The sequence below is a fragment of the Neopelma chrysocephalum genome, unplaced genomic scaffold, assembly GCF_003984885.1.
Source record: "Neopelma chrysocephalum unplaced genomic scaffold, ASM398488v2 Primary Assembly neopelma1_88, whole genome shotgun sequence".
Lineage (NCBI taxonomy): Eukaryota > Metazoa > Chordata > Aves > Passeriformes > Pipridae > Neopelma > Neopelma chrysocephalum.
In genome coordinates this window covers 3,131,279-3,144,067 of record NW_020897750.1, presented here as the reverse complement: position 1 = coordinate 3,144,067, position 12,789 = coordinate 3,131,279, and the positions used below count along the sequence as shown (strand labels likewise).

Here is a 12,789-nt window from a genome sequence, read left to right as displayed (position 1 = left end):
AGTATTGTTTGGAGCTGGCAAACACACTTGCTGTCCCCTTTGCTATGTGACACAAAAATCACTGAGGCCACAGAGCAAACTGGATGAGGGAGCTGAGCTGATGGGGACTTGTCTCGCCCTGTACCTTCACCCCTTACCCTCTCCTCTTACTAAACCTCCCCCTCAACCCCTTTTGGTTTTGTTTATAATGCGTCATTATTTTCCAGGGTCATCACATCATTTATTCAGGGCTGTTTTGGAGAGAGGGATATACAGGGTCCAACAGCAGACCCTGCTGCTTAAGTCTTCATCAGATGTGCCTCAAGTCCAGTTCTGGAGGTTGTCAACACTTTGTTGCTGGTTGTTTTGATGTTGGTTGGTTTTTGGTCACACCACTCTTGTGGGTTGGGGGATGTTTTTAACTGCTGTATAACTTAAAAGGTAAAATCCTTTTTTTCTCTCCCTCTGATGTTCTCTTGCAGGTTGTCGACCAGAAGAATTTAGAAGAATGAGAAGGTCACGTCCATCGAGGGGGAATGTCAGCACTGCCTTCCTGGGACTGGAGGATTGAAAAGGAGAAAGGACCGGAATTATTTGATACAGGCTGCTTTTGACTACTGACACAGTCTGCTGTACCCTGGTGGTGGGGGAAGAACAGGACAGTCTCTCCTGCTTGGTTCTGTGGTATCAACACAGTGGGGTCACCATGAACGTGACAAGTTTATTCTCCTTCACCAGCCCAGCAGTGAAGAGGCTACTGGGATGGAAGCAAGGGGATGAAGAAGAAAAATGGGCAGAGAAAGCTGTTGATGCCTTAGTGAAAAAACTGAAGAAGAAAAAAGGTGCTATGGAGGAGCTGGAAAAAGCGTTAAGCTGTCCTGGTCAGCCCAGCAACTGTGTGACAATTCCTCGTTCCTTGGACGGCAGGCTCCAGGTTTCGCACCGGAAGGGGCTCCCGCACGTCATTTATTGCAGAGTGTGGCGCTGGCCGGACCTGCAGAGCCACCACGAACTGAAACCACTGGAATGCTGTGAGTTTCCCTTCGGCTCAAAACAGAAGGAGGTTTGCATCAATCCCTACCACTACAAGCGGGTAGAGAGTCCTGGTAGGTTCTTCCTTGTTTGTGCCTTTACACCTTATCTGAACAATGCGAAGTGTGGCAATTAATCATGTGACTCATCAGCTTGAATAAGCAAGAGTGGCTGTTTGCACATGTCAGATTCTTCCTCTGCACTTTATCTGGATGGAAGCATTAATGAACAGTTCTCCTTTTCACGTGGTGAATGCCTCACTTGTGTAAATGTTTTATCACTATACAGAGGTATAGTCTTAGTATATGCCTGGTATCATCTGGATGCCCACTATCCCTCCATTAATTTGTTGTTTACTGAACTGTGCAGATCAATGAATTTATATGAAACATTGCAAGGTAACCAAAAAGGATTAATTTCAGTCTGCGCACGAAAACCTTTCTGCCATTATAGCAGCAGCAGTACTAGTAGTATTTCCAAATTATTATTTCATTTTATCACTTTTGTTTCTTCATCCCCCCAAAAATAATACTGTATTTAGAATCTCCCACAATTGTTGCCTTTTGGAAAGATTTTGAATTTAGACAGCAGAATATAACCCCTTCAGTTTAAAGCTTTGATAGCCCCGTTTAATTTTATGTGAAATTTTACTGTCAGCTGTTCTGCAAGTGCAGTTTGCTTACCTGCTACCCTCTGCCTCACTTCTTTTTTTTTAAGGTGCAATCCATTCTCTCTGCCTCCTCCTCAAAGGCCAAACCTCTTTTTGATAACTCTGTGCTTAATTTTACTTAGTGCAAGTTTATTATCAGGCTGAGATGAGCTGTGCCTGGATGTATCGCCACTAGTCTCCGGGTCTCCCGCTGTTTGTGAGGGTGTAGAGGGAGAGTTGTAGAAATGCACTGCAGGCATGGGTGGACTTTGCTGGTTTAAAAGTGGGAAGCCCATCGCTGTTAGTCATTTCATAAACTGTGAAGCTTTGTGTAGAGTGGCCAGGACACACAGAACTGTGGTGGAAATAAGGTTATTGCAAAATTGTTTTTCTGTGAATGGAAATGGCATTTGTCTTGGATCTACAATGCACAGTGCACATCTTGATGTTAAATATTTCCCTTTGGTGTGTTAGTATTAACTTGGAAATCATGTGAATGGCGGGGGTAATACCCATAATGTATGTATTTATGCAGCAAAAGCTTGAACAAAGGTACTCAGTACTGGAAAAACAGTTCCCTTAAAAATTTGAAATTGAGGAAAATTCTTAACAATTTGATTTTAAGTAGAAGTGGAATAGTAAAATAGTCATGTCCTTTTACTGCTGTCTGCATATGTCTGCATTAGTTGCTTGCATTCAGTATTCCAAAACACTGAAAATTAGGATTCCTGAAAGACATCTACTTCTGTCAGACTGAGCAACAATTGGGCTCTTACTGTAATGCTAAATTACATGTTCTAACTAATTTTGGTTTAATATTGAAAACAATTACTGAGTTTGAGAACATTCTCATTTGGACCATTTATACCATATTTAAAAACAAGTATTTTTAAACATCCTGTCACTTCAAAGAATCACAAAATCACAGAATTTATTAGATTGGAAAAGACCTCTGAGATCACTGAGTCCAACCTATGACTGATCCCCTACTATGTGAAATAGGCCACTAAGTGCCACATCCAGTCTTTTCTTAAACACCCCCACAGGTAGTGACTCCACCACCTCCCTGGGCAGCCCATTCCAATGCTTAACAACCCTTTAGGGAAGAAATTCCTCCTAATATCCAACCTAAACCTCCCCTAGTGCAGCTTCAGATTATGTTGACATTAATGTGTCCACTTCAATGAGTTATGCAAGAGAAAAATAAAACTTTCAAAAGGTGTCTAACTAAAATATACATTTTAGCTGAGTGCTACCAAGTAGTTTAAGGGGTTGGAAAGCTGGGGTTTGGGTGTTAAGTCATCTTATGAGTTTTGTATTTGGGAAAGTGAGCAAAAGGTTACGAACTGTAAACCCGAATTCTGGATTGCTCTTCAGTTATATTTGGATGAGATAAAAATCTCTTTGCTCATGTAACTGGGAAAAAAAATCTGAAACAGTGGCTTAATCAAGTTGGAGACAGTAGAAACAAAATGCTTCCCTTTTTGTCCAGAGAGTACCCTTCAGGAAAAACCAGCTATTCTTGGTCAATTGCCTAATAGGGAACTGGGCAGTTTTCTTTCAAGCATTAGAGCTATAGTCAGTTTGACAGAGCTGACAGAAATATTCAGTCCTTCACAAGCTCAAAGTGCTTCTCTAACCACTTAAAATATTCTGGAGACATCTGCTGACCAGGAGTGTTTCCTTGTACCTGGGTGCCCCGTTACACCGGGCTCTGGAGGTGCAGTGTCGTATATGTGCTGAAGTTACATCTTGAACCTGTAACACCTTGCCAAAGTGCCACAGTGGGGGTGAAGCCCACTATGGTTTTACTGAGGTCTCTGGCTGGGTATGTAATGTAGGAGGGTTTTGTATTTAGTCAGCCACAGATCTGCCATTTTTATGAGGGATATCACATGGAGATGAGTGGGAAAACATGGCTTTTGGAAACAGGTGGTAGCTGAACTCCCATTTGGCTTGGAGAGCTATGCTTCATAACTTCTGACTTCTTTTTTCCTGTCACTTCCTTGTTCTTGCTGTTCTCCAAGCACGGTCTTTATCTTTGTTTCCTGACAGTCACTCCCAGATTCTGCTAACCGTTTTTTCCCGGTTTTGCCAGGACATTAAAACACCATTATTGCTGCGTAAGTGCTTGTGCTTTGAGATTAGTGGGTGGTGGGAATTCATGCATGAGTCACCATTTACAACAGTCTGTGGACTCCAGCAGGTACCAAGGTTTGTGTTTCCAAGGCCAGCATCGCAGAAGAGTTAGAAATGTACTTTCTCTTCACAAAGCGAAATCGGAAGCTCAGATTGTGTGTGATACGTGTCTTGTGTGCGAGGTACATTGTGAAATTGTGTCTGTAATTGACAGCATGGTCTGTATTTAACTGTTCTGTGCAGAACCTGTTACTCGTGAGCTGATATGTATGATCCATACATAGGATGGCATCTATACTTTCACTCTTCTGCTGATTGTCATGTGATTTGTTTCTGTGTTGTGTGAGTTTTGAGCGGCGGATTAGTGGTAAATCCTCAACTACATAAAGTCAGGTAATGGTCTTTGTTGGGAAATCCGTACTGTGGATGCATCTCAGTTTTCACAGTGCCAGAGGCATGCCTGGATTTTCTGCCTTGATTCCTTATTGCATCCTCACTGTTTAGCTTGAGAAGATAAGCTTGGAAAACATGACAATTGGCACGCTGTGGTGTGTCTGCTAGCTACAAAGCTACACTTGAATCCAAATGAGATTTTTCTGTTGGCCAGGCTAGATAGGAGCTGGTTGTAAACAGTGAGAGAAGGGAGAAAACTATCAGCAGTCTCAAACAGGGAATCTCCCAGTGTCCCTGAGCATTGGCTGTACCACTGTCCCCGCACACAGAGAACATGGCACCTGGCAGGCACACGAGTGTGACATGATGGGACCATACTCATGGCTAACTTGTCCAGGAGGCTCTGCACAGGCACGGGTGCCTGTCTGATCCTGCAGAGAGTTGATCAGGAAAACTAAACAGACAGAAAACTACTCTTTGGCATGGCTAACTTGGCAAGCTCAGTGCCCTCAGCTCACTCTCTGTGGAGTCAGATGGGGGCACAGCATCTTGGGGGCACAAGGTGGAGGTGAGGAAGGGTGGCCTTCCTGTGACACTGTGACACTTGTTCAGCCTGGAATCAGCGAGCTGCCCCTCAGGAGATGGAGACTCGCTCTGTGGTGGGATTTGTGGAGCGCTCCTGCTCGCTGTGTTGTGCCAGCACAGCTGTTTGCATGGCCTTGTGCTGAACTGGATCACAGTCACTTTTTCCCTCCCCTGCTGTGTTATCTTTCAGGCTGATCAGAGCAGCACAGGGGCTTGCCTCCTGCCTGTGGGAACATCTGTACCAACACAGCCCTGAGGAGGACATCTGGGAAGGAGTGGAGGTGGAGGGAAATGCGAGGAGAAAGTAGAGACTCTTTTTGCTGGGATTAGGAATGCAACCTTGTCCTTGAGTGCCAGGAAGAAATATCTCCTCATGTGTTACAGTAGCTCACTGCTGTTCCCTACGCCCCTTGTGTGCAGAATTATTTCTGGAGCAGGGTAGTTAATGGCTTGTCAGATTTCTCCCTTGGCAAGGCAAAGCAGAGCTTTTAATTAAGGAGGGCAAGGTCTGAATTTGATGCCTTTTAAAAACTGGCATGCTTAGCTGAACTGGTGTGCTTGCTTGGCTGAGTCTGCCTTTTCTCCTCAGTTTTAGTTTTGGATTTAGGGATACCTGTTGGGACTATCCTTAATTATGATCAAGACTTGAGAAATAATTAGGTGTACAGTATACATAGAGGCTATGAGGAAAAACCAGACACGATGTTTCTCATCTCCCTGAAAAGGCCATGAATGACCTCTCAGGTTTTGCAGGAGAATCTGTGAACTGACATTTGGAAGTCCTTCCTAAGACACTTCCTTCCCTTCTTTTATCCTTAGGTTTCTGTGGAGACACAGCCTCTGTTCTTGCCTCTGTCCTCAGTTATGTCTGTGCAATCAGATGAAAGATGTCATTCAGAATCCAGGGGGGGGAAATTTCTATTTTTAAGCCTGGATTCTGTTTGTTCTAACTGCAAAACAAAAGGAATGGCATAGGGAACAGGGAGGATGAAAAGGTGCTTAAACTGACACTGCTATTAAAAATAATAATAATAAATCACACCTCTGATGTGGCTGTAGGAGAGGAGGTTCAGTTCTTTTGCCTTAGCTAAAAGGAAGGAAGGAAAATGGAGAAACCGAATATTTAATTTTCTTAAACAGTGAACACCAGCTCCCCTCTGTTCCATGTGATGCAGAATTGTGTTTGCCTCTACTAAGTGTCCTTGCCCATCAGCCTGCTAGTTTTTGAATTTGTAATATGTTACAAAGGATGCAAAAGAGGAATTAACTTCTCTTTTATGTTTAATGTGTGGAAATGGTTGAAGGTGCAGAGCGTTTTTCTAAATGGTTACCCCCACCCCACATGTTGTCTCCTGAGAGTGTCCAGAGGCTGCTGATACCTTCTCAGGGGTCAGGCTTGGGAGAAACTTGTTCTTCATTGATCTGGATGAGCTTAAACCTGCCTTGGGAATTGCAGTGGTTAACTTTTCGATACTCATTTGTGGAGGTGCTTACAGATGCCCCACTGTGCTTGAAGCGTGAAGTGCTGGGGGTACTAAAACTGGTCAGTCCAGAAGCAGATGATCTGACATATTCTGGCTGGGTGGACCAGCCCATTAGTGCAGCCGCTTGGAGGCAGAAAGTAACTACAATGGTCCATTTTTTTTCTTTTGCAATAAGGTCTAGATAGAAAAGACTGGATAACTTTCCTCTGTTAAGCTTCTTTCTTCAGAGAGCTGGCTGCAGACTGCTCTACTGCTTGAGGGGCTCTATGAAGGTGATGGTGCCATTGTTCCTCCCAAACCGGGGGCAAGCAGTGGTTGCTTTTTCGTTATGAAGACAAATAACAGTTGAATTCTCAATTCTGCCTAAAGATTGTGATGTTCCTCTCCATTATAACCATGAATTCAAAGTGTGTGTCTGCTTCAGCAAGCTTGTTTTTTGGCCAGAAACATTTTACCCATGTGTACAGCTGCTTTTTGCCACAAGAACAGGCCAGGTCCCCAGGCTCTGAGGAGAGTGGTAGGTGTGTTATGCTGTTTTTGCTCTTGGTGTGGACTCCCTGCCTATGACTTTAACCTGATTATTTTCATATTTGTCTTTGATCTCCTCTGCTCTTTGCTCTTAAGTGTTTCTCTGTAAGGCAGCACACCTACTGCAGGCACCAGGGGTGCAGAAAGAAACTTGAAATGGTGGAAATCCTGGATGAGGCAGATTTAAACTCATGTGGTCCTTGAATATTCCCCTGTACAGCACTGCAGCTCTGGTCCTCAGTGAAAGAGCAGTAAGGCATGCTTAATGGAGCTTTCTAATACCATTTGAAATCACATAGGTGATTGTGTGTGTTGGTCTGGTCATGATTGTGAGCACTCACTCTCTAGGTGTACTTTACTGAAAAATGAAACGGGTCATTTAGTCATCCCCATCTCATCCCCCTAGGATCATGACACATAAAAATAATATTCCCAAACGGTGTCTAGATGGGGGAAATTCAGAAGAGGATCTTTAAAAACCCACCACGGTGTACTCCCACTGCACTTCAGATCTGAAGTGACCTGTTGGATCACTGATGCTGCTTTCGGCAAGTGGCAGGGTTCAAACACCGCTCCTGGGACTGCCAGTTTTCAGGTGCTGCGAGTCTGTCCTGAGCAAGTTTGGGAGTGAGTGCCAAATCCCTTTGGGACCATGAGCTTGGCTGGCTGGGCATTTTGGGGTCCTGGGCTTGCTCAGTGACTCCCACCTCCCAGCACCTGGGCAAAGGGAGGAGACAGCGTGAGAGCCTCCGTGCTGTTTCCAGTCAGGTGGAAGAGCTGTGATGGCGCAGGAGCAGCTGCTGGCATGGCTCCCACGGCACCAGGCCTGTTGGAGGATAATGTTGGCAGTGCCAGGCATCCTGAAGAAAAGGGGAGAGGGACAGATGAAAGGGAAGCTGCTCCAGGGGTGTAAGGGAGGGCAAAACTGGTGCATCCCTTCAGGGTTAATATGTAGAACCAAGTTAGAAAAATCCTTGTTCCTGTGTGATTCCTGTAGCAGAATTTTTGCACCTCTGTGGGCCGGGGGTGAGGGAGCAGAGTGTGATTGCTGAGAGGTTTTGCTGTAGGGCCGTAACGTGTAACGCTGCTCTTGGGTGTGACTTTAAAAATAGCATTGCTACAACAGGTGGGCACAATTATAGGATGGTTTCCCGAAATAGCAAAAGCAACTGTCAGTTTGCTTGGCAAGCAGTATAAAACTTCCTTCATTTTGGCTTTGCAGAATTCAGTTCTAAAATTCCCCACCCGAGCTGACCTGGGGGAGAGGAATTGAAATAGGGAGGTGAAAGGAGAGAATGGTCCAACAGCAGGGTTTCCTTGTCTAACCTCACCATGTTAGAAAAATAAGCAACAATAAAGGGATAAAACTTGTCAAGAAAGATATGGTCTTGTCCCTTTTTTGTGTGTGTTTTCTTTCTTTGAAATTAACCAGATACAGATGTTTCTTCTGACTTGAAAGACCAGACTCCCAAGTTTTAACCTCCTCAGTAGGATGGTGACTGTGGCTTTCGTACAGGTAATTTGAACTCTGGTCTGTGTAAATGTCTGAGTTAATATACACTATCACTGTGACTTTCTCCTGTATCAGGACTGCTTCTCCACCAAATCTGCTTACAGGGACTCCTTCACTAATGTGCATACAATTAGTACTAAATTCTGAAATTGACCTTGACAAATGTCAGTTTAATCAAAACGTTACCTTATCAGAGCATCCGCAAATAAAATCTAATGTTAGCTGAATATTGTAATGCAGGAAATGTACTAATATTGCTTGCCAAATGCATTTAGACCAGATGTCTGATGTAAAAGTAATGTCAGTAAAGTAACAACTGTTTTGCCTTTTTTTTTAAATACAGTCTTCAGTTGTAACTATGTAAAAGGACAGATCAGGCTGTGGGGTCTCCTGAAACTGCAAAATAAAATTAAGAGTTGAGAAAACAAGACAGCTCTCGGCTTTCTCCTGGAATAGAAAGTTTGGCATGTTTGTCCACCTGTCACCCAAACACAGGTTGCTGAATAGCTATTATTGAGCCTTTTCACATGCAATTACTATAACAGAGGTTTGGAGCAAAAGTCTGAAAGACTGGAATTTCTCCTTTTGAGAAAACAACAAAGCAAAGCTGCGATACCACAGCCAAGGTGTTATTGGAACAGCATAAAGTAGTTTGATCCTCAGAGATTGCTTTTGACACAATTCTTACTAATTTATTATTTTTAACCAAGAATAAACTCTATCCTAAGTGTAGTCTTTGTATATGAGAACTTGTCATCTGGTCAAAGAATAACCAGTTTTGCCAGGTTTTGTTTTAGGCAACACGAGAAAACGTAATGACATAAAAACTTTTTTTTCTGCATGGTGTTTTACTGTTGACAAGCAAGATCTTGGCAAGCCCTTGCAGTCAGCATGCTTCAGTGACTCTCTAGTGCTGCAGACAGCAAGCAAAACTAAGCACTTTCAGCTGAGCATATGCTGGTACCTGCTCTGTTCCCACCGTGGGACTGGAGAGCTCATCAGGATGCCACAGCCAGCTTCAGCTGCTGTGACCTCAAAGGCAGGAAATGAAGCTAGGAGTCTTCAGGAGGGTTGAAATTTGTTAGTTTAACACAGCTGCTGGCTTTTGTTGTTTGGTTTGGGGTTTTTTTTCCTTCTCCTAATTCTTCATTTTTTCTTACAACTGTGTCTTTGCAGGATTTTCTCTCTAGAGCATGGAGTACACACCACAAGTTCCTCCTCTGACCATGTTTTTATACCCATTTCCAGATAGTGTGAGCTGCTGTGTAAGGATTTCCCTCCTTCCCAATTCACAGTTTTAGTTTTCTAGCAAATCATACATGGCTTTGCATAAATTCCTATGAAAATGCAGCTATATGATGCTTGGAAATCTAAGTGCATTGTCTAATGGTAGTGCTGTCAGGTCTTCATTAGCACTGAGGGCCCTGTTGTGGGACAAACCCTTTTACAGAATATATGTCAACCAAGTCATCATGATTTTAAGAGCAAAAAGTGCAGCAGCAATAGCTTATATTTTTCTTTTTTTTTTTTTAATTTTATAAGTAAAATTTTTACAGAAGTAGAATCTACTTTGGCAAGGAAAGATGATCGAGGTCTGCTTTCTTATATGGGGCCCCTCGTATTTTATTATTTGGTCTTTCAATTTCTATACGTGGAAAGAGAGATCTTCACATAACATGCAAAGGGGGTGGAAAAAATGAGCCCTTGAGGGAAGCTAGCTGTCACCTGGGCTTATGTAAAATAATCAAAACCCATATGGATAGAAAATATGCTACTCTGAAAGTACACCAGGTCCTTTGGATTGGTTTGGGGTTTTTTCATAGAGAAACTTTAAAAAAAAGAAGTTGTATTCATAAATTGGAGACTTTCTCTGTTTGCTAAAATCATTATCTCTGGAATGTGAAAATAGAACAACAAAAAAAGAAAACCAAGGAAATCTTTACTTTTAGGACAGCACACCTGTTAGTTTTCTGAAGAAGAGCAGGGTGACATGCTCGAGATAAAAAGAGTAGAGATCAGTAGCTTTCTTCAAAGGCCACCATTACATTTTCATAAAAGCATTTCTTCCTTGGTGTGGTTAGCTGGAACACTTATCTGAACAGCCAGGTTGTCTTAGGTCTGTCTTCTATATTTTTGGCATTTTTGGCTCTTAGATGAAGTAGCCCTGTGGATGAAATTGCCCTCTAGCTCTAATTTCTTTAATACAGCTCTGCTTGTTTAGTGCAGACATACTTGGTAATATTTGCATGACAAAAACAAGCTACCCAATTCCCAGGCTGTCTTGACAGACACGGGATCTCAGCTACAGTTCCACAAACATACCCATCCTGGCTTCCACGTGGTTTATCTTCCTCTTTGTTACTAGTAATAGTACTGCTTGTAGTCATGTATTAACTCTCAAATCCAAGTCCACATTGACAGAGAAGCTTGGGAGCAAAATTTAGCCACAGTGTAGCGCATAAAACCTTTTAATCCGGTGTTTGAAGAATTACAGAAATCAAGCTGTCGGATGACTTGTGGTTCTACTCCATTAATTTTAATGAGATTGAGTTAGCAAATCTGTTGCAGTATCTTTTTAAGACAACAGTGTATTCAGTAATATGTTTCCTTTAAATGTATGCATCCCTACTGATGATAATTAAAAAAAATTAATTTCTTTTTATTATATCTGTGTTCCCTTCCGCAGAAGAGGGTAAAGAGGAAGGGAGACCTTGTGTCTGCAAATGGTTAGAGCCACATCCTGCAGAGATCTGCACAGCAAAGATGTGCACTGCTTCATTATTTCATAGCAACAGGTGTGCTGGCTTAGCACCGAGTAACTCTCTCATGCTTTCTCCCCTTCAATTATACCTCTTCCTGGAGCTGGCAGCTGCTGCAGAGATCAGCCTCCTCCCTTGCTGTACTGAGCCTCAGTAATTTGTTATTCCATATGGCTGAGGTCTGCAACCTGACCAGAAGCTCAGTGCCTTGCACAGGGGCGAGGGGAGCGAGAAGGGTGTGCATCCCCCTTTATGGTTTGAACTCCTGGCTGCCTTCCATACTGGGGAAGGGCCCAGCCCCTGCTCATGTCTTCACTCCTGAGTGAACAGCGCTCAAATTAACTCCTTTGTGACTCCAGTAGGAGCAGCTTCCCTGCAAAAGAGCCTGTGAGCTGCAGAGAGATCAGGGTATGGCAGTGAGTGACAGCCTTACTAATCAGAGCACTGTAGTCTCTGTCCCACCTGATGTGGCCTTTCAGGGCTTTTTCCTCCTTGTTTAAAAGTTGTGTGTGTGCAGGGATGATGTGAATTAGGGGCAGCACTCAAAGTAAATCCTGCGATGATATTTTTGAGACTATTTGTGCTGTGTCAATACCAGTTGTATTCTTTCCCCCTCTTCCCTCTCTTCTGTGTATATTTTGAAGAAGTTGGCATTTAATCATTGGAGGTTGAAGTAGTTGGACAAAAAGCATAGGTTGGTAAGGAGGAGACTTGGGAAGAGGAGACTTGTTTTTATTTCAAGTCCTTCTAAACTTCTCCAGTGGTTCTGCCCAACAGGAGAAAACATGTATATATACCTTGGGAAAATCTGGCACTGCATTAATTTAATTACAGAAAACATACAGAAAATATCCTGTTCTCCTGCTATTTTAAAATGCTGTAAATCATGTGGCTTCCTCTGATGTCATGTGTGTCATTGTTTAATATGAGGTAGAGGATGGGAAAGGTAGGTGATGTACTTTCTGTACAAATTAACTTCAGAAAAGTTAATGGTTTGACCTTCATCTGTAGGAAAGGAAGAGCTAGGAAAGCTGTGTTTTTAATGCTTGGAAAAGTAAGGAGGAATCATAAAGACAGGAAAGGGAAAATACATTTTAACGCATGATCTCATTGTTGCTTTTTTTCACTGGCTAATTTATTAGCCCAGCAAATGTTGACTATGATGATTAAATAGTGCTTGACCTAGCTGCAAAAAGACTGCTAGGTTTAACAGAAAAAGCGTAATTCTGAGAGACCCTAATGTTCAGAGATCTTGGCTTTGACATGTTGTGAATCAGGGGATTTGTGATGTCCACCTAAATGTTGGGTAACTTTTTTTTTAACAGCCTTTTCCAGTGGCATGTGAGAATAGTTGTGTTGGAGGCAAGAAACAGTCTGCACAGCTGAGGGAGAGGCAGCTTGTCCTGGGGTGTTTTACAATTGGAAACTTCCACAGAATGACAGAAGATGTGTCTTGTTTCAGAAAACACCATCATTAAGAACTTCATCTATTCCTTGTAAAGTGGAGTTGGTTAAAATTTTAACATCTAAACAAATCTACTTAGAGGTGACATCTGTCTCAAATATTTGAGAGCTGTTGGAATCTCAGTGAAATTGTTCTTAGAAATGGAGACATCAGATTAAGTCTTTGAAACCTGCTTCTGACTGATGGCCAGCCTTAAGTTCAGTAGGGAGGGTTAGCTTAATTTCTCTCTTAGGCATATGCAGAAAGAAAGAGCAAGGGAAACC

General features: G+C 42.8%; 1 protein-coding gene across 4 annotated transcripts in view; it reads left to right on the top strand.

Moving 5' to 3' along the window:
- Nucleotides 1-12,789, top strand: part of SMAD1 (SMAD family member 1) — a 47,827-nt gene that overhangs the window by 21,309 nt on the left and 13,729 nt on the right. For all 4 annotated transcript variants that reach the window (XM_027692735.1, XM_027692732.1, XM_027692731.1 and 1 more), the window contains exon 2: nt 462-1,085. In XM_027692735.1, coding sequence (XP_027548536.1) covers nt 686-1,085 — 400 coding nt within the window. In that variant the 5' untranslated portion in view covers nt 462-685. The remainder of the gene's footprint in view (nt 1-461; nt 1,086-12,789) is intronic.